The sequence below is a fragment of the Glycine max genome, chromosome 14 (genome assembly GCF_000004515.6).
Source record: "Glycine max cultivar Williams 82 chromosome 14, Glycine_max_v4.0, whole genome shotgun sequence".
Taxonomy (NCBI): domain Eukaryota; kingdom Viridiplantae; phylum Streptophyta; class Magnoliopsida; order Fabales; family Fabaceae; genus Glycine; species Glycine max.
The window spans coordinates 20,776,720-20,803,839 of record NC_038250.2 but is presented as its reverse complement, the minus strand read 5'-3'; the positions used below and the strand labels follow the sequence as shown (position 1 = coordinate 20,803,839).

Below are 27,120 nucleotides of genomic sequence, written 5' to 3'. Positions count from 1 at the left end.
ACTCACGAGACAAAGCAAGGTTTCTACCTTTTTTTGTATCTAGTTTTCTTCAACTATACACTATTATTAACAAAAAATAATAAACACAATCATTGCCTTCTTACCTCTCACAGCTCCCACATTTCCTCAAACAATGAATCACTCCAAATCCAATGACACAAGCATTGACATTGAACCCTCCAACAGAAGAGTGTCTTTTGCTGAAAACCACCCAAATGAACAAGAACCACCTCATCATCACCAACCCTATAACAACAGTATTCCCTTGCTCCTACAGCCATCATATGCGAGATCAAAGTCCATAATCTTCGATGAGCTGCGAAACTTTCGCATCAGCCTCAAGTGGTGTGCCCTTGATCACTCTTCATTCATTGGCAGACTCATATCCTACGTGACCTTCATCTTCTTCACCATCGTTGTTCCTCTTTTCACATCGATCTTCGTCGAAGTCCCAGCCTCTGCACCAGAAGATGATCCCATCTCCTTTAACAAGCTTGTTCAACTGCCAGAATCTGGCCTTGCCATTGTTGCCTTCTTCACTCTCTCCAGTTTCTTCAAAAGGTGCCAAATGAAACAAAAAATTATTACACTGCTCATGATCCCAACTAATTTTCATGGAATACATAATTAAAATTTTCAACTTACTAGAAAGAATTGTGTTACATGGAAATTAACTGGCATAGTTGTCCCCAACTATGTAATATAATTTCTCCAAAATAAAAACACCTCATCGTGTGTGTATGTGTGTTGTGTTGTGATATTTCTGCATATATAAATAGCGTTTACACATATGAAAACCGTTGTATGAAAATTGTGTTACATTTGCCAATGCAGATCTAGAACTCAATTTTAGGATCAAATTGCCTTCAGGGCGTGTGTTAATAAATAGTTTAAATTATTTTTACGCACGTGCTTGTTTATAATTAGAACTTTTGATCATGAGTTAATTTTTAGGAACATAACAACGAATCTTAGTGTGCTGGAAGGGGAAATTTATGGTTTGAGAAAACTTGACTTTTTAGATGGTGAAGTGTGTAAACTCTTTTAAGTGAGCAAAACAAATGGATTCTTGTTAAAATAAACTTTAAAATGATTATAAGGTCACGAGTTACTTTTAAAAATCTTACTTATATGATAAGATAAATCTGGATAAATTCAGTGAAAATTCTTCGTAGAGGAATTTTTCTTTACATTTGGAAATTTCAAGGTTTAGATGGTGTTAATGAGAAGTTCTCTTTTTCTCACCCTCTTTTCATTTCGTATGTTCAAACTTTCAAAAAAATAATTGTACCAAAACTTCAATTTTTGTTGAGTACCATAGCAACTTTCTCCTTCCTAAGCCTTTTTTTCATTTTTATTCAATTAGCATCAGTGAAAAGATTTAACTTAACATCAATAGTCCCTTAAGAATTTAAGCTTCATGAATGATCAAGGAAATGAATTTGAATTGAATTATAATACAATCACATATAAATATACTGTAAGTTGATAACCTTTATAATAAAGTTCTACACAAAGGGTCGGTCCTGGCCTGTTTGGACGTGTCACAACACAAGGCCTATGGTTAAAAGGAGCCCAATCTTTTTTTTTTTTTAAAAAAAATTATAGTCATATAAAAATATTCTCTATATCATTTTATGTAATTTTATAACTAAATTAAAATTATTATTTTATTTCATGTCTCTCTTTATTGAAATTAAGATGTTATATGTGATTAAAAGGTAAGTATAATTATGTTGGTTGCTAGTTTTTTTCATGCATTACCTTCTTAAGTCCTTGTTGAATGAATTTTCAGTTCATTGTGACATATAAACATGTAATAAATATATGATAATAGTATAAAATGATATTTTGTTAATAATAGATAATAGTGACAAAACTAATACATTTTGTTCCAAAGAAAAAAATATAAATTTAGTATAAAATTAATATTTTTAAATATATAAGTAAACTTGTAAAAAAATGTGATGGGTTCTTCGTAGTTTACCCAAATCTGTAAAATCCAACTGGAATGAGGATGAGTTTATAATAAAAATATGAATCCACCTCTTTTAAACCCGATACCTTTTGTAAGTATAAGAACAAAAAGAATCAAACTTATCTATTTATATTTATGTTGAGTATTTTTTTTTTTTTGGAATAAATTGAATGATACACAATAATTAAGAGTAAATTGAATAAAATGTGATATATTATTTTGAGATTTATTAAAACTATACTATTCATTAAATATAACAAAACATTAATTTTTAATAAAACTACGGGTTTATTTTTTTATAGAATATTTAATTATATTTTAAATACAGGTCCAACTTATTTTTTTTCCTTGAGCCTATGAAATCTTAGGACCAACCCTGTGTACACCATTCGGTATAGTTAAGCATGTAAATTAACAAGGATATAAGAGTAAGGTTTTGAGTTCAATTGTCTCAGTTTTGGGGAAGATTGTCATATCCAAGTTAATCCATTCAATATATGAAAATAGAAGTTCGGAAACATCTTGCAATTAGAATAAATAAACAAAGTACTTGAAAGTAAGTACTCTTTGAGCTGTCATGTTCACTTATACATAATCGCTTGTTTGAGTTATCTTTATCTATGCAAAGTGGGGATATTTGACACCCATTTATTTTAAACAACTCGCAACGTTCTTATTTCTTTATTTTTCTCTCTTTCTGTCATATCACTTATCACACCTATATTTTTTCTCTGCTTTCTTTCTCTTACTAGGTGTATACTAACATTTGGATCTCAAAATACATTTTTTCCATCATCATCATGCAGGTATGGCCTTAGGCAGCTTCTGTTCCTAGATGCTTTACAAGAAGACACTACCTATGTTCGACGCGGGTACACGAGGGAGCTTGAGAAGGCTTTCAGATACTTGACATACATAATCTTACCCTCTTTCTTTATGGAACTTGCCCACAAGATCATATTCTTTTCAGCCGTTAAGATTTCAGCCCCACACATCAGCCCTGGGTTCCCATTGAACTCAATTGTCTTTGTGTTGGTGTTGGTGTCTTGGGTCTACAGAACTGGGGTGTTCCTGTTGGTATGTGTTCTCTTCAGGCTCACCTGTGAGCTTCAGAAGCTGAGGTTTGAAGGGGTGCACAAGCTTTTTGAAGGCTGTGGGTCTGAGGCAGGCGTGATATTCAAAGAACATGTGAGGATCAGAAGGCAGTTGTGGGTTACAAGCCATAGGTATAGGTTCTTCATAATTGGGTGTGTGGTTACAATCACTGTTAGTCAGTTGGGTGCTTTGCTGTTGGTTTTGGCTTCCAAGTCTGATAAGACCTTCTTCAATTCTGGTGACCTTGTGGTAAGCATTTACATTGCAATATATTAATAAATAGAGTTTAATTTTGATGCACTTTTTTGGGTCACTGATTCATTAACATGAAATATTAACTGATTTTATTAATAACTAATCTCTTTGGAAAACTATAGGCTAAAGGTGGTGTTTGTCCTCCTAGCTACATTAATTTTGTTTTTTTGTTTATTTATTATTTCTATCTACAACGATAAAACCTGAAATCTTACTAAAAGAATTCACAGCAAGTTTCAGTATTTCATTCGAATTAAAGATATGTGGGTTAGTTTTCATACACTTTCAGCCTAAGGATGTTTATACTATCACTCAATTTGAAGTAACTATTACAAAAGTTGTTGATATATTTGATCATCTATAAACAAACTACAATATAAAAAGTTTAACTATTAAAATTTTAATTTAATTCTTATATGTATTTATATAGTTGTATAATGAATTAAACTTTGATTTGAATTTTATGTATAGTGTTTTAAATTGAGCAAATAGTAAAACTAACATAGTAAAAAATAAAGTATATATCGACATATTAATTTGAATGATATTGGATTTGGATTCTTTAAGCAAGACTTCAAATTTTATCTATATAGATCAAACAAATGTGATTGAAAGTGGAGATCTCCTAACAACAAATTTCTCTAATAAAAATTAGTCACTAACATAATAAATATTTTATACTAATCTCATGGTGGTTCCAAAAATTGATCATACTAATTTTTGACTTATGAAAAGTATATTTGCTATCCTTAAATATACATTTAATCCTCTCTAACACAAATATATTCATTAGTTAAATGAATAAATTGGTCAGATGACGACTAATTTGATTGAAGAAATACACATTTTTGAACCGTTAGTGTAATTTCATCCTTGGTGGACTAACATGTTCACCTTGTATTTTGTAAGAATCCATTTGAAAATAATTTTTTTAAAATAAATTTAATGGCATGTTTATGGTTATACTTTTCAGGTGTTATATTTTTAATAACCAACTCTGATTACAAGAGTGACAATTTTGTTATGCAGATTTGTTCAGCTGTGCAGTTAAGTGGCTTCTTCTTGTGCATTTTGGGAGCAGCAAGAATCACACACAGAGCACAAGGAATAGTGGCAATTGCAACAAGATGGCACATGCTGGTGACTACTGCATCTGCTGAATCAGAGCATTGCGAAGCTCAGGTGTCTGAGGGGCTAGCTAGTGATGATGACAGTGACTCTGATGATTCCTCCAACATACACGTATCAGTGATCCCACCACAACTTTCTTCTTTCCAAACCAGACAAACTTTAGGTGAGTTTATAAATCTCTACAAAGCAAATGTTACTCGTATACATAGGTTGATATTTATTTTCTTTTTTGAAAATAAAAACAGCTTTTAATTAAATTAATTAATTATTTCTTATTGGATAGAATTTAATTTATTGGCTACATTGTTGAATATACTTTATCAAAATATATATTTATAATTTCAACTGCAAAATTTTTATATAAAAAACTATTTTGATAAATTTCTGTGTAAAATTTATTGGAGTATATTACAAGAATTTATGAAAATTTCGTGAAATATTTTTATAAGTTTCTTCCTTATACTCTCTAAAGTGTATAACCTGAATTTCGGACTTTGAAACATGATTTAATTATATTTTAATTTTTCAACTTATTATTATTATTTGTAATTGTTATAAAGGTTTTTCATACAATTAATAACGTAATATGCTTCAAACAATTTCTTATTACCTATTACCTTTAAATTATAGTGGTTGACGTGAAATAATTAAATATATATCACATAAAATTACTCTAAGCTTTTATTTAAAAAAACGAAAATTTATGAATCAAAAACAAATATTTTTATAAAGCTAAAATCAAATCAGAATCATATTTATAAAGATCAAAATGTATTTAATTTTATGAAACATTATATAGCTTTGTAGGAAAATAAGTATTTTTTATGTCAAAATTAACATTGTTATAAGAGATATTTTCTCTTGTGTTTTACTTGAAAGTTAGAAAATAAACAATTTTTAATAAGAAATATGTTTTTCATATAAATATATGATTCAAATTAATTTAGATACATATCTCAGTAACAATTAAAATTATGTTCCAAAAAAAATACAAATAAAAATTCAAAATTATACCAAAAAAAAAACTCTATAGTAAATACTCTATCGTGTTTGATTTTGCAGTGACATATTTACAACACAATCACGGAGGAATAACGGTGTATGGGTACTCACTTGATCGAGGATTGCTTCATACTCTGTTTGCCTTCGAGTTTTCTCTAGTGCTATGGATTCTGAGTAAGGTTGTTGTTTTGTCCTAATCAAATATTTCAAGTCGGAACAAAAGGCTTTAATTTGCATGAATCAAGCAGTGTGTATGATAAGGATACCACTTCTGGGAGGCTCCCTTCTTTTGTGGTTATTATTTTTCACGATTACTTTCAATCTATGATGTTAGTAAGTTAGTTATCTTATCCCATGATGCCAAGGGACTTTTTTGTTTTTGTTTTTCTTTTTCTTTTAAAATATATATAAAAAATCAACATTATAAAAAATTAAATTAAATCTTCAAATAAAATATTTAAATTATTGTAAAATTACACATTCTAAAGTAATTTTAGTCGAGAGGAAGTTATTTAGGAACAGAAAAATTAAGAAGCATAAAAGAAATAAACAGAAAAGGACAAGTTACTTCCCTACTAATTTGGGTGAAAGAAGCCAAAAGCTAGCTTGAAGCACGCATGTGTAGCACCCCGTTTGACATAAAATAATTTTATTTAAAAATAAATAAAATTTTAGAAAATAAAGAAATATTTATTTGGCTTTTATTTAATTAAAAAGATGGTTTAAGAAAAAAATGTTTATTACTCAACGAGTCTAATCACACACACACGGGCTCCACTATGGGAACTCAACGAGTCTAATCACTTTGAGACGCGATGAGTTAAAATGTTTTTGAAAATAATTGAGTAATTGTTTGTATTGCATAATTCATAGGTAGAGTGTGTGCATGTGTTAAATTATTTTTGGGTTGGACCTGAATTAGGAGGGAGAGGCCTCAAATCGGGTGTATTCAATAGTATTTTATTTTTTCTTAGTTTTAAGATGTATAAAATAATAGGATAATATTTTCACAATTCATACAACAATCAATGAGATTCACCATAAGTTTGGTTGGAATTATGTTGCGTGTAAGAGATGTTGAAAGAAAGTTACAAAAGAGCGAGATCAATACACTTGTAGAGAATGCAAACAGTCATCCAAGTGTCCAACAACAATGTTTAATGTTTTGTACATAATGAATTATTTTTTATAAAATAATTAAATAAATATTAAAAAATTTAAAATCTTTTTTAGGTTCAAGATACAATTGAAAGTCTTTGACGACACTGTTGTAACAACATTCACAATGTTCAATCCAAATGCACAACAAATTCTAAGCACCACAACATTTGAGATCCTTCACACCCAAAATGCAAATAAGGCTGGCATACCCCTAATATTGTATACCCTTTACAAACACACTTTTATTTTTGAAATCATGCTCATAGGTCACAACTTGAAGGAAGGATTTTAAACCTATACATTCGCAAGGATTTTATCCCAAAAAATATCATTCAACAAGACCTCTCCTCAAAGAAATTAAACAGGTAACCATATTTATAATTTATTTTCATTTTTACTTCTTGTAAAAAATATTAATAGTTTCATCCACTAATTAATATTTTTATTAAAAAAAAGGAGTCCACTTCACCATAACAAATATCATCAGATGAGTCAGGTAAAGAACTCATTATAAGTTAAAGTCCAAAGTTACAAGTATCGAACAAGTCAAAAGGTGCATCCTCATCATCTAACTAGGAAGTTTATCAAATCCCACAAAGTCCATTAAGAGAAAAGACAAATAAACAAATTGTTTCAAGTTAAAGTCCAAAGCTACAACTATCCAAGAAGTCAAAAGATGCATCTTCATCATCAAAAGAAGAAGAAAATCCATTAAAAAATGTGAAAAAAATATGTCAAAATATGCATCTTCATCATCAAATGAAGTTTATTAATCTCAAAAAGCCCATTAAGGAGAAAGGTGAATAAACAAATTGTTTTGACACATACTCTAATGAAGAGTCGATCTTACTTCAAAGTTTAAATACAAAAAGTCTATTTAAATGAACAATTTTTAGTATTTTATTCGCATCATTTTTATGTTTTTAACCATTATGGTTGACTATTTTTCTTTCATTAAATATATTTCTTTGGCTATTTTATTATGTCAATTTCACTTTATTCTTATATTGCTCTTAAAAAATGTACACATAACACTTACTTTTATCTCTATGTTAATCAACTTTAGTTGAGTGGTCAATCTCTAATTTTAGAACATTCCTTATAAATATATTGATAAATAAAAAATATCTTAATTTACATGTAAATTTTTATCTCTTTTAACATAAAATGATATAAAATATCATTGACAATTATATTTTTAAATTTAATTTATCAAACAAATAATTTATTTAAATATTTATTTAGTTATTTATAAGCTTGCACATTGCGCGGCTCCGTGTCTAGTTAAAATAATGTTAGTGTGTGTTCGGATGGAGGATTTTAGAATTTTAAGGAATTTTAAATTTCAAGAATTTTAATTGCTTCATAAATTCCTTCATTTATGAATTTTGTTGTTTTTTATTCTTAACCTATTGTTTCATCGAGGGAAGGTATGTAAAGCCTAACAAAGAATTGTTTCCCCCGAGGATCAAACTTGAATACAATGTCACTACAAAAAAAAAGCTTTTTACGAAGGCGGTGACAATTTTATAAATACTAGGGTTTTTCAATGATAACTTAAAAAATGGTTATTAATGAAACCATCTTTGAAACCGATGTAGCAAAAAAATAATGGTATTTTTGCAATTAAATCCAAGTTATTTAAGGCAGTTTTTCAAAAGTCGTCTTTGAAATCTTGTTGTCAACGACGATTTTTCTGAAACTATCTTTGATTTTATGCTAACAAAGACGGTTTTCAAAACCGTCCTTAACTTTATAGATATAGTTCTCAGACTCTCTACACACGAATCCACTTTCGCGCCTTGGTCTCACTCTATTGCCCTTCACTTTGCCACGACCTGCAACAACCATATCTGGTTCACTTTGCCTCACTTTATGTCACTCTCGTCGGTTTGCGACAACGCTTCCTTCTATTTCCTAGTCAGTACTCAACTTTGCTTTGCTTTGCTTGAATGGTTGGTTAGATTGAAGATACTAACACTAGTTTTGAACATGAAGGGGAAAGTTAATTGTTCATGTTTTTATGGAGACTTTGTTTGACTTGATAACCTAGTTTGTAGCTCTATATTGTGAAAGTGTGATTGGATTATTGAATCCATTTTGTTTGGTTAAAGTGTCTCTTCTCACTCTCTCTCTCTCTAAACAAAATAACAATCACAAAGCGCACACACATGCATGCACTTCTACAACTGCCTCTATCCTTGTGTGTAAAACAAGGTGGAATTTTGGGGGACAAGGGGTTTAGATCTTCATCTTATAGGAATGACCCAGAATTTTTTAGATTCCAAGAGTTGTTTTCTATGCCTTTTCATTTCTTCCTGTTTGGAATTTTGTTTGATCGAGAATTCAAGATTGTGGTGTTGATTGGTCCTTCATGGACTTACTTTGATTTTGGATTTGGTGTTTTGGAGATCTGATGTGTGTGAGAGTTATGATTATTTTTCGTTAAGGCTTTTTTTGTGAAACATGAGTAATTGTTTTGACATGAGAGTTTTAAAGTTGGCCTAAGTGGCTGACTGAGTGAAACACTAGTAATTGGATTGAAGAGTTTGATTGAATGAGTGTCAATTGTTTTGTAATTTTTTTCACACTACTAAAAATTATACATTTAACATCGCTAGGTTAACATCGGTTTTCGGCAAAACCAATGTTAACACAAACGCGGTGGCATACTTGTAATTAAGACTAGTTTATTAACATTAATTTTTGAAAAAACCGATGTTAACGAGCCTATGTTAACATCATTTTTAAAAAAAAAACCGATGTTGTGGTTTTACTTAAACTTACTGTTGAAGCAATGCCTTCCAAGGTTATTTTGATGATGCCAAAGAATCAAGAGTCAAGAAAAATTCAAAGATTCAAGAATCAAGCTTCCAAGTTTCAAGATTCAAGACTCAAGAATCAAGATTCAAGAATAATCAAGATCAATATTCAAGACTCAAGATTCAAGAATCAAGAGAAGACTTAATCAAGATAAGTACTAAAAACGTTTTCCAAAACATTGAGTAGCACAAGAAGTTTTCACAAAATCATTACCAAAGAGTTTTCACAAGAAGTTTTACTCTTTGGTAATCGATTACCAGAAGGTAGTAATCGATTACCAGTGTTTTAAAACGTTAAGATTTCAAATTTCAAGAGTTACAACTTGTGTTTAAACATTTTTAACTTGTGTAATCGATTACACAATACTTCTAATCGATTACCAATGTTTCTAAATGTTTTGATTTTCAAAATTCAAAATGAAGAGTCACATCTGTTGATGTGTAATCAATTACACCTTAATGGTAATTGATTACCAGTGACTGATTTCGAAAAATACATTTCCAAAAGTCACAATTCTTCAAGTGACTTGTTTCTGAAGATTCTTTCAAAAGTCACAACTTTTTTAAGTGACTAGTTTTAAAGAAATTGCCAAGAGTCACAAGCTTTGACTTGAGTCATCAAGAGATTATAAATATGTGACCATGGCATGAATTTGAAGGATGATCTATCATCTATCTTTCAATCTTCTCTCAACATCATTCAATATCTTTCAACTCTTTCTACAGAATTTTTTGATTCTTTTTCTCTTCATCTTTATAAAAGTTTTTGTTCAAGCACTTTCTCTTCCAAGAAAAGTTCTTTGTTCAAAAACTTGTGCTATTCATCTTTTTCATTCTCTTCTCCCTTTGCCAAAAGAACGAAGGACTAACCGCCTGAATTCTTTTGTGTCTCTCTTCTCTCTTCCAAAAGATTCAAAGGACTATCCGCCTGAGAATTCTTTTGATTCTTCCCTTCCCCTTAAGCAAAAGATTTCAAAGGACTAACCGCATGATATATCTTTTGTTTCCCCTTTACAAAGATTCAAAGGACTAACCGCCTGAGAATTCTTTGTCCCAACACATTAGAAGGTACATCCTTTGTGGTACAAGTAGAGAGTACATCTACTTGGGGATTGTTATACTGAGAACAAGAGAGGGTACATCTCTTGTGGATCAGTTCAAGTGGAGGGTACATCCACTTGGTTTTTCAAAGAGATCAAGGGAGGGTACATCCCTTATGGATCTTTGGCTTGTAAAGGATTTTACAAGGTTGAAAGAAATCTTAAGAACTGCAGGTTGCTTGGGAACTGGATGTAGGCACGGTTTGTGGCCAAACCAGTATAAAATTCTTGTGTTTGTTTTCTTCTTCCCTACACTCTTTAATTTCCGCTATGTACTTTTCTTTTACTTTTTACTTTTGATTAAATTATATAACTTAGTAGTAAAGCCTAATTGAATCTAGTAACATTAAGAAGGATACATTTTTAATTAGTCAAGACACGTTAATAATTAATTCAACCCCCCCTTCTTAATTATTCCGAGGCCACTTGATCCAACACTTACAAACTCAAAAGCCTTCTCTCTTCTCGCGCTCATCAGTCTATCGCAAACCCACCTTCTTGCTTCTCCCTGACCCCCACGCTCACTCTCGCAAAGGCACCCTCAGGCCATCGTCGTGACTGGCATTGTCCTTGACCCCCAATGCTGAGTCTCACATAGCCACCCTCAGGCCACCGTCATCGCTATGACGCTCACCCCACCCTCGGGTTTTGGTAAGTTTTGTTGGTTTCCTTGAATGACCTTCGTTGCTCACCCCACCCTTAGGTCACTGCCATTGTGTTTGAACAAGCTTCGTGGGTTTCCTTGCAGGCATTCCATTGGCACGAAAGCAGTCTTTGCTCGTGTTTGTACTTGGAATCACAAGGTAAGTTTTTCTCACCCCACCCTCGCAGTCTTCGCCATTATGTTAACTTCCCTTAGTTATAAGTTCCCTTAAACTGAGCTTTTAACTTCCCTTAGTTGGTCGCAACCTGCATTTGATCTATTTAGGAAAGTTGTTGTTTTAATTGTTTGAAGGTTCAGATACCTTGAGACTAGGTTTAGGCCCTTTGATTTGCACTATATCAGAGGTGAGTTAGCCTATTGGCAATTACCCCTTTGTTCTTAGTGATTATTATTTGTGTTGTTGTTGATGAAGCTCCGTTGCTGCAGGTTTAGGAGTTGTAGTTGCTATTTCTTTCATCCAACATGTAGTGCATAATTTCAGTTCCCTCTGAAATTTCCCTATTGTAGTATAGAAAATAGTTGAAATCCTATTGACAAAAAGACTTCCAAAAGGCTTGGCAATTGGTAGGGAGCGACCTTTTTTCTTGTGTGGGCTTATAATATTCAGAATGGCATGTTTATTAAGTATCCTACTGTCATACCCTAATTTCGTCTGGGGACTATTGTTTGATGGCATGCAACCTTTGGTTGACCGCTTCGAGGTACTTGGCACCCTTTGTTGCACAATACGTGAAGTTCCGAGACATGCCGGAAATCAAAAGGAAGCATTGTTACGCAATCCGTGAAATTCCGTAACATGCCAGAAATCAAAAGGAAGTATTGTTACGCAATCCGTGAGTTTCCGTAACATTCCGAAAGCTAATAAAGGAGTAATTACATGACCCGTAAGGTTCCGTAACCTTACAGAAAGAAAACAAGTATCATTATGAAATTCGTAAAGTTTCATAACGTTACGAAAAAAGAATCAACAAAAAAGCAAAGGGGGTGTATTTTGTAAAAAAAAGGGGGTGCATATAGCAACCAGACCCACTTGGGCCTTCCAGGTTGTTCCTCCAAAAGGCGGTTGCTTCTGGAGGAAGCTACCTGGCTCGCTTGGGCGAGCTGGGTGGCTAGCTGCTCCTCTATTTTCCTATAAATAGAGGGTGGCTCGCTTGGTTGTCCCCATTTGTTTCGCGTACTTTTATTTTCGTTTCATTTACTTTCCATACCCCCCCTTTTGACGTGCTTCAGTCATTTACTTAAGTCATTTTCTCGCCTAATCAAAAAATAAAATAAATTTCCACTGATCATTTGAATTGTAATATCTATTAATTTCTGTTAAAATGAAATCCGACCGTTCGGTCATGTCGTAACCACGTTGGAAACCAAAAAGAGGTAAAATAATAATATAATAATAAAAAAGTATCTTTTAGTAAAATAAACCAAAAAAATCAATCGGACGTTTCTCTTTGGGATTTCTCTTTCTTAATTGAATTGACTAATAACTAAAGTGAAACTAAGGCTAAAATCAACTTGCAAAGTCAAGCTCGTCCGCAAAATATCAAAAAAAGGATTTTAAGGTTCGATATCTCAATTTTTCTCACCAAGTAAAAATGGATCATTTTAAGGTTCAACGCCTTAAAAGACCACCTTCCAAGTTAAGAGAATCGCTTGATTCGCCCTTTAGAAAGAACTACATAGGTCTGATTTCCTCTTCGATGAAGGGTACGTAGGAGCAAGAGCCCCGCTCTTGTCGACCTCAAAAATAAAAAAAGAAATAAAAGTTTAGATACATAATTCCACACAATTCTAATCTAAGGCTGTTGTCCTTTGGGACAAATGTGAGAGGTGCTAATACCTTCCTCAAACATAAATACAACTCCCGAATCTGGAATATTCTTCATGACCGGTTTCCTTCAGTTTTTCTGACGTTTTCCACAAATAAACGTTGGTGGCGACTCCGCGCATTTTCCTCCTTTGGAAGATGCACCCGTGAGCCCCGGCTCGCTCGCCCGCAAAAGGATAGGTTGCGACAGTTGGCGACTCCACTGGGGACTGTTTGTGAGTTAGGCCTATTTTAGGAAAGTGTGGAATTGTGAAACTTTGTGTGTGCATTTTTTTGAACTGTGTAAAAATAATAAATGCTGTCTTTTCCACATTTTTACACTGCATTCTAAAGCACGCACAGGTTTGAGTAAAAAAGGGGGCCCTATACCCGGGTTCATAGAAATCTAAGGAGTGGAGGTGGATCTATGGTCATGCTAGGTCTCCGACTTGCTTGATAATAGTGAAACCTCGTCTAGAGCTTTCTCTCTTTATAATGTGTTGTCACTGGTATTCCATACCGCCGCAATATTATTATCTTGAGTGATGATACCTCTAGAAAACAGACATGTGAGATATGGATTGTTGGGAGTAGTTATTAGAGACCCTTAGATACTATGCTGTAGGTCCCGAAAATAGGGGCATGGAGCAAACACGCTGTGTGCCGTTTTAAACACTGCTATGCATATAGTCCTTAATGTCATGTACGCCTTTGCTTGTAATTATTTGTGGATATTTTCGTACTATGCGCATCCACGTGTTATGCTTTTGCGCGTCTGCATCATGTCGTCACGCACGCGTTGTATGTTGGTCTCATCTTTTGTCATGGGAAGCCGGAAGATCCATATCACCTTCCTAACTACACACATGGGGAACTGCACCCCCAAGTGTGCAAGTAAGAAGAGATAATTTTTCGGGGCTCTCGTGTCCGTAAATGCACTCATATCATGCATCGCACAAGCATCTCTTCATGGCATCATAATGAACATATCATTCTTGCATTTGTCCGTTGTCATATTCCAGCCTCACATTTTGCATGGGTCATTGCATCATCATGCATATGCGTTCAACAAACGTTTTTGATCTACAAATTCATGTTTGCTCATGCGTGATCCTTGCGTTTTCCTCTACAAAACAAAAACAAAGAAAAGAAAGCGTGAAAATTCACGCTACATTCTTAGTTGTATATATTCGGTACCATGAGCCAACTATGTTGGGATCATAAACCCGTTTCACTTAAAAACAAAATGATTGAACATGGTACCTAATGCATGGTTAGCTAAGAAAAGATGTTTCTTCGGGCATCTCAATTTCATAATTACATTTTCCATGCATAGCATACGTATTCCCGAGTCTTTCATCTCTATGAAATGTTGTCGAAGTATTGGCGATCAAATTGTCATTCTTTGGATTATGGGGTTGAACCAAGCTCATGCTTTTATGAAAAGGTTCATCAAGTGTTCATTGCATTCTTTCCTTTAAAAAAAAAAGAGAACTTAATCATTGTTATAAAAAAGAAAAGAACATGTTTTATGGCGCCCTTACCGAACCTGTGCTAGAGCAAGAGTAATGGGTGAAGTAGAGGAGGTGCAAGAGCAGATGGAGGCCGACATGGAGGCCATGAAAGAGTAAATGGCCGCAATGATGGAGGCCATGATGAGCATGAAGAAGATAATGGAAGCCAATGCAGTTGCAGTTGCCGCTACCAGCGCTGTTGCTAAGGTGAACCCGACGTCCCCATCTGGCATCAACCAAATGAATCATCCAACCTTAGATGTGGTAGGCAAAGATTTGGGAAGTACGGGCCATGATGTGCAAATTCAAAAGGAGCGCGCCTTCCCTCCATATGACTTGCCTCTCAACTATACGCCACCCAATGTGGCATACACTCCCAATAAGAATGTCAATAACTCCACTCCTATACCCATTGAGAGCCAACAACCCCAAACTGATCATGCACATGTCTCTTAAACCATGGGGGAGACACATGAAATTCCCCACCACAATCTAGCCGACTTCGAGCCTTGGCTCGGATATGCCATTGAAGGGCAAGCAGTTGGTGGTATACCCCTGCAAAACACTTTGGAGGGCCCTCAGTATCACCCCCAGCTACACCTCTTGCATTCCACAACAAGTAAAAACCCTCATGCTATGGCAGAAATGGAAAAGTTGGATCATCTAGAGGAAAGGCTCAAGGCCATTGAAGGAGGTGAAGATTATGCCTTTGCTAACCTAGGAGAGTTGTTCCTAGTACCCAATATCATCACCCCTCCCAAGTTCAAGGTGCTGGACTTTGACAAGTACAAGGGGACTACTTGCCCCAAGAACCATCTAAAGATGTATTGTCGAAAGATGGGGGCATACGTAAAATATGAGGAATTGATGATACATTCCTTCCAAGAAAGTCTTACTGGGGTAGCTGTTACCTGGTACACTAACTTGGAACCTTCCCGAGTCCATGCTTGGAAGGACCTAATGGTTGCCTTCGTTAGGCAGTGTTAGTATAATGGCTTCGGATAGGATGCAATTACAGAACATATGCAAAAAATGGGGCATAGATCTTTCAAAGAATACGCCTAAAGGTGGAGGGATCTGGAAGCCCAAGTGGTACCCCCAATGACGGAAAGGGAGACGATAATCGTGATGGTAGACACATTATCGCTATTCTACTATGAAAAGATGGTGGGCTACGCACCTTCAAAGCTTTGCGGATTTGGTCTTCACCAATGAAAGGATCGATGTGGGTCCGAAAAGAGGAAAATTTAGTCATCCTGCTTGGACGAATGAGAAAACTGGGGAAAATGAAGAGGGTGAGGATGAAGGAGAAACCCATGCTGTGATTACTGTTCCTACATGGAAACTTCCCATCAGCCCAACAATGTCATTACTCAGCCAATAGCAACCCATCTCCTTACCCACCACCCAGTTATCCACAAAGGCCATCCCTAAATTAAACCACAAAACCCACCTACCACACGACCAATGCTAAACACCACCTTTAGCACAAACCAAAACACCAACCAAGAAATGAGTTTTGCAGCGAAAAAAAACATGTAGAATTCACCCGAATTTCGATGTCCTATGCTGACTTGCTCCCATATCCACTCGATAATGCAATGGTAGCCATAACCCCTGCTAGGTTTCCTCAACCTCCATTTTTCCGAGGATACAACTCGAACGCAACGTGTGCTTGTCATGGAGAAGCCCCGGGGCATTCCATTGAGCACTGTATGACTTCAAAGCGTAAGGTGCAAGGTCCAATTGATGCAGGCTGACTGAAATTTGAGGAGGATCGCGTGTAAATCCTAACATGGACAAGCGACACCACACATGGGGCAATTTTGAAAGTTGTTGTTAGATGTCTCTAATGACTCATCAGGATTTTCAAGTTTATGCCACAGTTACAACGCTAAATAAATGGATAAATTTGACATCTTTGTCCCTCATCCTCTCGTAATTACATCTTTGCCTCCACAGGAATGTGGGTGCAAGCCATTGGTTTGTTTGCTCGAGTGACATGCGCTCCTGAGTGCTAACTTCCAAGACCGTTCAATCAGAAATTACTCGTCTTGCACGTTGGTGGGGGTGCCGTAAAACAACGAGTAAAGTTCAAAACAAATAAGTTTCAAAATAAAAAAAAAAGAAAAAGAAAAAAAAGCATTTGACTGACTGTGTTTCCAAAACGTTCATGTGACCTCATTTTATCATTCCGGAAAGTTTGTCTTTTTAGAGAGAAGTGAGTTATCAAGAATAGGATGTGGGACAAATGGCCTCAGAAGGAGGGGGGGGGGGGGTTGAATTAAGATACAAGGACTATTCCCCAATTAAACTTTCACTCTCTCTTTTCAGATTAATAATGCACCCTTAACATGAATTACTCAAAAGACAATTCAAAATAAACTTCTTTAAAAGATAAATAGCAATAAATAAAAGAAGTTTAAGGGAAGAGAGGAATGCAAACTTGATTTATATTGGTTCGGCCACTTCCCGTGCCTACGTCCAGTCCTCAAGCAACCCGCTTGAGATTTTCCACTCTCTTTATAAAACTCCTTCTACAAAGTCTGAACCACACAGGGACAACCCTTCCCTTGTGTTCAAGAATCCTCTACAACAAGAGACCCATGGTCTCTTAATCCCTTTTCAGAAATAAGAAGAAGAGAAGAAGAAATCTCTCTTAAAAGAGATAGATTGTACAATGAAGATCAATCAAAATTCCTTATTGAATATACAAGTGGTTGACCAAGGAATCTTTTTGAGAGGATAAGACATTTCAGTTCAGAAAAACGCTCTTAATCTTTTGAGAGGATAAAACTTTTTAGGAAATGAAAACCCTTTTTAAATTCGTGTTTCCAAGTCACATATAAATAGACCTTTGATGGCCATTCATAAACCATTTGAATAGATGTGACTCTTGGAAATTATTTTCTGAAAATCTCCTCTGGTAATCATTTACAAGACTTGTGTAATCGATCGCAGGCTTTAAAATTTGAATTAAAACGTTCAATAAACTGCAGGTAATCAATTACCATCCATGTGTAATCGATTACACATTATAAATTTTGAATTCAAATTTCTAGTGACTGTTATAAACATTTTCAGCTGCTGGTAATCGATTATCAGAGAGTAAATCTCAATTTTAAAATGATTTAGATAGAATTCTTTGGCCAAACCTTTTGCTTTTTCAATTTGGAAACTTCTTCCTAAGATTCTAGAGATCAACTTGATCCTATATCTTGATTTTCTTGGATTCTTGGATTCTTTTCTTGAATAAAACTTAGAAGCACTTGATCCTCTGGCATCATCAAAACATCAAAACATCTTGCTTCTACATAGGAGTCATTTGACTTAATCCATCAACTGAAAAAATCCTTCAACTATTTCTCATCCTTGGAAAATTATTTTTGCAAGAATCAAATGCTTCTTTCATTCTTCCTCACTACGAGGTTGTGAAAACAAGACAACGATGGTTACCTCATAGCTCTACACTGGGGCAATGAGGGGCACCGTGCATGAGCCTCAAGTGAACCTAGGAGCAGATTAGAAGTTCTCACCCAATAGGTTCCCTGCTACAAGTTCATGACAAAAGACAATGATTGGTACCTCAAAGCCTTACACTGGGGCAATAAGGGGCATCGTGCATGAGCCTCAAGTGAACATAGGGGTAGATCAAAAGTTCTCACCCGTCGATGTTTTTAAACAAAAAAAATGGGGGGCAAACCCTAGGATTTCAATGGATTGATTAAACATCAAAGGACTCCATTGTCGTCACTCCAAAAATGGTCAAGTGACTAAATCAAATAGAACACACACTCTGAGGGAGTTCCCGAAGAGATTTGCAAAAGATAGGATAATGTTGCATGGACTATCACCTCTTTCAAAAGGACAGTCAATCTGTGTTTTCCAAAAAAAAAGAAATCAAATCAAAATCACAAAATAGGGAAAGAATTTCATGAACATTGTACAACTTTCCATTGCTTTGCATTGTTTCATATGAGATTCGCATTTACCAAATTTCATGACAAAGGTTGCATGCATCTGCATCCCTAAAAAATCATGTTAACTGCATAGATTTCCTACATCTAATGTCCAATCTTTTGAATTTGGGATGATTGGCCCTCTCAATGAGTCAATCTCTTGCTTTCTCATAAGGGTGGACCTTGGGTACTAGTACCCTCACCTTTAGAGGGCTACAAGCCCTCGCTTTCAGAGGGCTGCACGTCCTCGCCATCAGAGGGCTGCACGCCCTCACCATCAGAGGGTTGCACCCCCTCGCCTTCAATGGGCGACACGTCCTCAACTTCAGAGGGCTGCACGCCCTCGCCTTGAGAGGACTAGACATCCTCGCCGTTAGAGGACTAGACGTCCTCGCCTTTAGAGGACTACATGTCCTCCACTTCAGAGGACTACACGTCCTCGCCTTTAGAGGGCTACGCGCTCTCGCCTTCAGTGGGCTTCATAGCCACACCTTAAGAGAATTTAAGGTCCTCTACCCTTAATGCTTAACCGAGACTTGCACTCCCGGTTAAGGGGCCAGTAGTTTCCTTTTATCAGTTCCTGGGCCACCCCTTGATAATTGGAAGGCGACCAACTATGCGAGCACAACCAGAGGAGGAGGCTATCGCGTAGCTACTGTGCATACCGGGGCAAGATTTCACCCGTGCCACTGCAAAGAGACGAGTTTGGATCATGCGCACCAACATGACCACTCTTACACAGATATGGATGACATTGCTACTTAGCAACATTCCGTCCAGCGGCCACAATACCAATCTCCCCCTGCGGAGGTATTAGTTGGTATGTGTCATCCCGACATAGGTAAGTATGCATATGGTTCAACTGATTTCTGATACCATCTATTGTTTGCAGGAATCGCACCCACAAAGACACCCAGTGGACCCGGAGAAGTCCAATAGGGCCCTGGGGCTTCCAGCTCTGGTTACAAGCCTCTGTTAGTCCTACAGGGTGCCCGTTCACCCTAGCATGGTCACGCCATCATGACATAGGTAAGTATGCACATCGCTCAACTGATTTCTGATGTCATCTATTGTTTGCAGGGATCGCGCCCGCAAGACACCCAGTGGACCCGAAGAAGTCCAACAGGGTCTTAGAGTTGCTAACTCTGATTACGGGCCTCTGTCAGTTCTACAGAGTGTCTGTCGCCCCCAACAAGGTCATCAGGCCCCCTACTAATCAAGCTTTCATCAAGAGGTACTGCGCCCCCAGGCAGGCTCAGGGCGAAACACCACAGCAGCCTGGGGATGGCCGGCAACGGGCAACAGACGCACTGCCACCACCTCTAGAGTTCACCTCAGCTCATCCATAATAAGGTTAGAGCGTTGCCTACTACACATGGCCAACCAATAGGCGACCAAGTCCAAAGCCAAAGTACTAGGTCCGTGACCGACAAGTCATCACGCGTCCAGCTCAAGACGTTAAAGAAGCGCTACTAGGAGGCAACCTAGTACCCTTTAAATTTCTGCTTGTTATTTGATCACCCTTTGTTTCTCAAGTCATAGTAGGACACAACTAGTTGCTCATGATCCTAGGAATTTGAATAAAACAAGCACAACCTCGGAAGGTAGTCATACCTCACAAAATATATATATGTATGTTTAGGTAGCAAGATACCTTAGATATGCATGTATGTAGCAAAAAAATACCTTACAAAATATGTTTAGGTAGCAAGATACTTTGGATATGGATGTATATAGCAAAAATACCTCACAAAAATATACACATGCTTAGGTAGCAAAATACCTCATGAAAAAAAAGGAAAAAACAAAAACAAACAAGAAAAAGAAATAAACAAATGATAAATAAGAAAAAAAGAAAATAAAAATAAAAAGTTGTCTAGCTAAAAAACCAACATGCTTTTGAAAAGAGATGACTTCCAGCTTTTTCTTTGAAAAAAGATTCACTGATTATAACCAGTTTTTTGAAAACATGTGTATACACCTGAAGGGGGAATGCTGTGAAAATTTTCCCGAATGCCCAAAATAGACTTGGATGAATGCATGATTTGATAAAAGAACATATTTTGGAAACACTAGGTTGACTTAAATAGGGAAAATGAATCTTGAGCCCTAGTGTCACATGACCATAAAAACTTGATGCTTGAGTGTCCACGTGGGTGCATGCATGACCAGTTTTGCAAAAAATTTCCTAATCATCATTGTTGCATGTGTATCATGGAAATAATGTAGGACATCCCCTTTATCCCCGAACCGCTGGCCAAACCCTGACGTATATCATGACCAGCCGTTCTACAAGCCTTGAGCCAAAATCCCAACTTATCATAAACCTTGACCCAGGGTGAGAATGTCAATCCTTGCCCTCAGAAGAAAACAAAAAAAAAAATAAAAAAGAGAGAAAAGGAAAATTCCAATCAAAGAGTGGGAGAAAGCAAAAAAAGAAAGAGAGTTCCCGATCAAGGATCGAAAGAAAATAGAAGAAATATGCAGAAAGGTCTTTGGACCAGACAGTATCTGAACAATACAAAATTGTCACCAAGTAAACAAGAAAAAGAAAGGAAACCACGACCTAAAGTGGTCCTCTCCCTTTGATTGCCAACCAAAATCCTGTGCGCTAGCGACTTTCTCGCCCCGCACTAAACAAAAACAGAGAAGGAAAAGGCAAAAACACTCAAAGCCAAATTCCCCACCTAAAGACCATTCCCAAAAAAGTCCTATTGATCCATGATCACGCATGTAATCTTTGATTTGATAGGAAGTAATTTGCAAAATCAAGTCATGACATATCTATGGTTCGGAATTAGGATAAAACACTTACCTGTGTGAGATTGATACACTTTGAGTGATTTTCTTCTATTGAACCCAGTGCTTCCTCTAAATGGTCATTTAAAAACGAAATGCTAACATCCAAATTCTCATTTACGGTTATGAGAAAGTTTCATCAGCATACTCTCCTTCCCCGATATACACATTGTTTTTCATCCAAAAAGCATATGTTGCTCTGATCAGTTGGAAGTTTTGTCTCTTTACTAAACCATGTTCGCATTTTAGTGAAGAAAACACCGAGACTATTTTTAGTCTCACAATTATCAAGAACTACATAGGTCTGAGTTCCTCATCACAAATTGAGGATACGTAGGAGCAAAAGCCCTGTTTTTGTCGACCACCTTTTGTTACCGTGACCCAAGAGTCCGGTGGCGTGCGAAGCCACATGAACGTGGGATCCCCAAATTCGTATGTTCCATCATTTATTATTTGTATGTTATTTCATTTCAATGACTTGAGGGACTAATGTTTGTTTTTGTTTTTTCGATTGTCCTTTGTTTTGTGCATACATTTTGTTTGGACTGTTGCATTAGTGCTTACTTCGTTATTGTTGATAATGTTTGTTGAAGTTCTGGAACCTTGTAGGGTTTTCCTTTAGGAACGTTGTCCTAAAAATAAAACGAACAAAAATCATGATAACGCCAAGAATAGAAAAAAAGAAAGAGGCGTTGTGAACAAATGTCGTGTCTATATATAAAGAAAAGAAAAGAGTTTTTCATATATAAAAAGTGTATGGAAAGCTTTTGTGCGTGTGTAAATAAGGTGTGAAAAGAAATTCTTGTGTGTGAGCAACAAGTGTATATAAAGAAATTTTTGTATAAACCACGAGTGTATGTTGAAAAAACGAAAAAGAAATCTTTGAACATGAATAGAGTAGTTATATAGACCGTGTTGATATAAAGAGAAAGGGTTTTTAATGCGTGTGTATACAGAAAAAGTTTGTCGTGTATAGGGATGTAGGTGTACAAAGAAAAGCTTTTCTCATAGATAGCAATGGATGTATAGTTTTTGCAAACGTAAAAAAATGAAACAAAAAGAAAAAGAAAGAAAGACCTTGAAGGTCGGCATGTTATGATCATAGGAAGCATAAATCATTCATAGAAAGAAAACATATCTTTTGGAAACAAGAGACTTACGCTAAGAGTTTATTTTCCAGAATAACCGAGATAAGAATGGATGGATTCATTGAACCGATGAAAGAACATAATTTGGAAATATTGGGTCTACTTGTGTAAATCCCAAGCCTTAGTATCACAATGCCATAATCTGGATGCTTGAGTACCCACCTAGCTGTAGCCATGACTAATTTTGCACGTTGTTTCCAAATCATCATTGTTACGCGTGCCTCGTGGAAATAATATGGAAATTCAACCTGAGACCGACACCTTGACACACAAATTTGTTTTGCCCCAGATATCAAAATCGGGCTCGCACGATGAAAAGACCATACACAACCTTAAGCTGCTTTGAACCTTGACCCATGAAAAGAATCCTCATCCTTTCCCCCCGAAGAAAAGAACAGCAGAATCTCCTCAAGGGAGAGTGAATAACGAATGCTAAAATCCGAATTCCCAATCTAAGATCGGAAAGGAAGAAATGAAAAGAAAGAAAAGAAAAGGAAAAGAAGTATTTCCGATCGAAGATCGGAAGAAAGTAAAAGGAAAAAGATCGAAGGAAAAACAGAATAATTCTCGATCAATACAGGAAACCAGGAAAGAGAATAGAAGATCTTCTGACCAAATAAATTTTTGGTGAGGTAAATAACCGCCGGCAAAAGGAAAACCCATTTTTGAAGTAGTTCTTCCTTTGGGATTGCCATTCAAAGTCGCTCTCGACTGGCAATATCCCGCACCATATAAACAAAGAGAAAAAGAACGAAACACCCAACTTCCTCTCCAAAAACACTACCCTCGAGAAAATCCTATTGATCCGTGATTGTGCGTGTGATCTTTTGGTTCGATAGGAAATCATGTGCAAAATAAAATCATGGTGTAGCTATGGTTTTGGATTAGGCTAAAACACTTGCATGTGTGAGTTTTTATACACTACGAGTGATTTTATTCCCAGTTTTAGTTTGACCCGACGTTTCCCCTGAATGTTCATTTAAAAGCTAAATGTTGACATCCTGCCCTTCATTTTCAGTTACAAGGAAAATTACTTTTGGCAAGGGTATATTGTTTCTCTAAGATATGGTGCTCTCGCGAATGATTTATTTTTCCTTGCTAAAGCATGTTCACTTTTTTAGGTGAAAAAACCCGGTGGACCATTCGGTCCTGCCAACAAATCTTATCCGGAGCCCCATGAATTGATTGTCATTCATGCGTCCTCCACCATCGAGTCTGAAGCCCCACGAATTGATTGCATAGCGCTGTTCGTCTATCCTCCACCCTCAAATCTTATCCGGAGCCCCGTGAATTAATTGTCATTCATGCACCCTCCACCCTCAAATCTTATTCAGAGTCCCATGAATTGATTGCCTAGCGCTATTCATGCATCCTCCATCATTGAGTCTGGAGCCCCACGAATTGATTGCTTAGCGTTGTTCGTCTATCCTCCACTCTCAAATCTTATCCGGAGCCCCCTGAATTGATTGTCATTCATGCATCCTCCACCATCGAGTCTGGAGCCCCACGAATTGATTGCCTAGCGCTGTTCGTCTATCCTCCACCCTCAAATCTTATCCGGAGCCCCATGAATTGATGGTCATTCATGCATCCTCAACCATCGAGTCTGGAGCCCCACAAATTAATTGCCTAGCGCTGTTCGTCTATCCTCCACCCTCAAATTTTATTCGGAGTCCCATGAATTGATTGCCTAGCGCTGTTCATGCATCCTCCACCATCAAGTCTGGAGCCCCACGAATTGATTGCCTAGCGCTGTTCGTCTATCCTCCACCCTCAAATCTTATCCGGAGTCCCATGAATTGATTGTCATTCATGCATCCTCCACCATCGAGTCTAGAGCCCCACATGATTGCCTAGCGCTATTCATCTATCCTCCACCCTCAAATCTTATCCAGAGCCCCATTAATTGAGTGTCATTCATGCGTCCTCCACCATCAAGTCCGGAGCTCCACGAATTGATTGCCTAGCGCTGTTCATGTATCCTACACCGTCCTATTCGAAGCCCCATGAATTTATTGCCTAGCGCTGTTCATGTGTCCTCCGTTATCAAGCGCGGAGCCTCTGGTGACTAGGAAATATGGTTTTTTGTTATTTTCCCGATTGGTTCCTTCGCCAAACATGTGTATATGTGTGTATTATGTTATTGGTGTTTTTGTTGTTTGTGTTTTTTTTTGTGTTGTGCAGAGAAAGAAGAAGGAGAGACAGAAGTCGTCATAGACTAATCATGGAGAGAGAGAAGACGGACGAAATCAATGTTTTATCTTTGCTTTCCTCTTATCTTTGATAAAAGGTAAGTAAAGAGGGGCAATTGTCATACCCTAATTTCGTCCGGGGACTATTGTTTGATGGCATGCAACCTTTGGTTGACCGCTTCGAGGTACTTGGCACCCTTTTTTGCACAATACGTGAAGTTCCGAGACATGCCGGAAATCAAAAGGAAGCATTGTTACGTAATCCGTGAAATTCCGTAACATGCCGAAAATCAAAAGGAAGCATTGTTACGTAATCCATGAGTTTCCGTAACATTCCGAAAGCTAAAAAAGGAGTAATTACATGACCCGTAAGGTTCCATAACCTTACGGAAAGAAAACAAGTATTGCTACAAAATTCGTAAAGTTTCGTAACGTTACGAAAAAAAGAATCACCAAAAAAGCAAAGGGGGTGTATTTAGTAAAAAAAAGGGGTGCAAATAGAAACCAGGCCCACTTGGGCCTTCCAGGATGTTCCTCCAGAAGGCGGTTGCTTCTGGCGGAAGCAACCTGGCTCGCCTGGGCGAGCTGGGTGGCAAGCTCCTCCCCTATTTTCCTATAAATAGTGGGAGGAGTGAAGCAGAAAAGGTTTCAGCCCTTCTGGTACTTTGTAATCACTTGAAATTAGTGAGGAAAATTGTTTCCGTGAAGAAAATCCAAGCCGAGATGCTTTCGTAACGTTTTCGTAACGTTTCCGTGGGTGATTTCGCGAAGATTTTCAACCGTTCTTCATCGTTCGTCGTTCGTTCTTCTTCGTTTTTCGGTCTTCAACCGATAAGTTCCCGAAATCGAACTTTTTAATTCATTCTATGTACCCTTCGTGGTCCCCATTTGTTTCGCGAACTTTTATTTTCGTTTCATTTACTTTTCGTACCCCCTTTTGACGTGCTTCAGTCATTTACTTAAGTCATTTTCTCGCCTAATCAAAAAATAAAATAAATTTCCATCGATCATTTGAATTGTAATATCCGTTAATTTCTGTTAAAATAAAATCCGACCGTTCGGTCATGCCATAACCACGTTGGAAACCAAAAAGAGGTAAAATAATAATATAATAATCAAAAAGTATCTTTTAGTAAAATAAACCAAAAAAATCAATTGGACGTTTCTCTTTGGGATTTCTCTTTCTTAATTGAATTGACTAATAACTAAAGTGAAACTAAGGCTAAAATCAACTCGCAAGGTCAAGCTCATCCGCAAAAAATCACTAAAAAGGATTTTAAGGTTCGATATCTCAGTTTTTCTCACCAAGTAAAAATGGATCATTTTAAGGTTCAACGCCTTAAAAAGAACACCTTCCAAGTAAAAAGAATCGCTTGATTCACCCTTTAGAAAGAACTACGTGATGCAATCCTACCCCGCAAGGGCATTGGTTAGAAGACTCCAAGTAGATTGGGCTAGAGATCCAAGGAAAGGCCCTAGGGTTCTCATGAGCCTTAGGGATAGATTTCGAGCCCATGAGGCTAAGTATGAGTCCGCTTATCTTTGTAAATATTAGAATAGGTTTTTCCTTCATCAAGGCCTTGTATTTTGGCCATTCTAATAGTATAGGGTTTTAGCCTTGTATTTCGGGGCATTTTGAGTTGTCTTTGTAATAAGGACTTTTTTTTTATTTTCATGTTTTTTGTCATGGGGGTGAGCTTAGCTATTATAGGGGGTGTGTAGCTAAGCTCTAGCTTCTCATCTCAAGGAGGTGAGCTTAGCTATTAGAGAGGTATGTGTAGCTAAGCTCTAGCTTCTTTACGAATCTTCTTAAGGAAGCTTCTCAAGGAGGTGAACTTAGTTATGAGAGGGGTGTGTGTAGCTAAGCTCTAGCTTCTCAAGGAAGTTTTCTCAAAGAAGCTTCTCAAGGAAGTTTTCTCAAGAAAGATTCTCAAGGAAGCTACCTAGTCTATAAATAGAAGCATGTGTAACACTTGTTGTAACTTTGATGAATGAGAGTCTTGTGAGACACAACTCAAAGTTCAACTTCTCTCCCTTTTTTTCTTCCTTCAATTTCGTGCTCCCCCCTCTCTCTTTCTCTCCCTCTTTCTTTTCCTCCATTGAAGCATCCTTCCAAGCTTCTTATCCAAGGCTCATCTTGGTGGTGAAGCTCCTTCTTCCATGGCTTATTCCCTAGTGGATGGCGCCTCCTCTCCCCTCTTCTCCTTTGTCTACCGCTGCATCTCCATGGTGGAAAACCACCATTAAAGGACCTCATTGAAGCTCAAAGATCCAGCCTCCATAGAAGCTCCACAAGCAAGCTTCCATCACTACGTAGATCTGATTTCCTCTTCGATGGAGGGTATGTAGGAGCAAGAGCCCTGCTCTTGTCGACCTCAAAAATAAAAAAGAAATAAAAGTTTAGATACATAATTCCACACAATTCTAATCTAAGGCTGTTGTCCTTTGGGACAAACGTGAGAGGTGCTAATACCTTCCTCAAACGTAAATACAACT

The 27,120-nt window shown here is 36.7% G+C and overlaps 1 protein-coding gene across 1 annotated transcript; it reads left to right on the top strand.

Moving 5' to 3' along the window:
* Nucleotides 1-80: 80 nt before the first annotated feature.
* LOC100783743 (uncharacterized) lies at nt 81-5,811 on the top strand. The gene is made up of 4 exons (XM_003545513.5): nt 81-561; nt 2,785-3,322; nt 4,358-4,622; nt 5,522-5,811. The coding sequence occupies exons 1-4, from the start codon at nt 134-136 to the stop codon at nt 5,656-5,658; spliced, it is 1,368 nt and encodes a 455-aa protein (XP_003545561.1). The 5' UTR covers nt 81-133; the 3' UTR covers nt 5,659-5,811.
* Nucleotides 5,812-27,120: the final 21,309 nt, after the last annotated feature.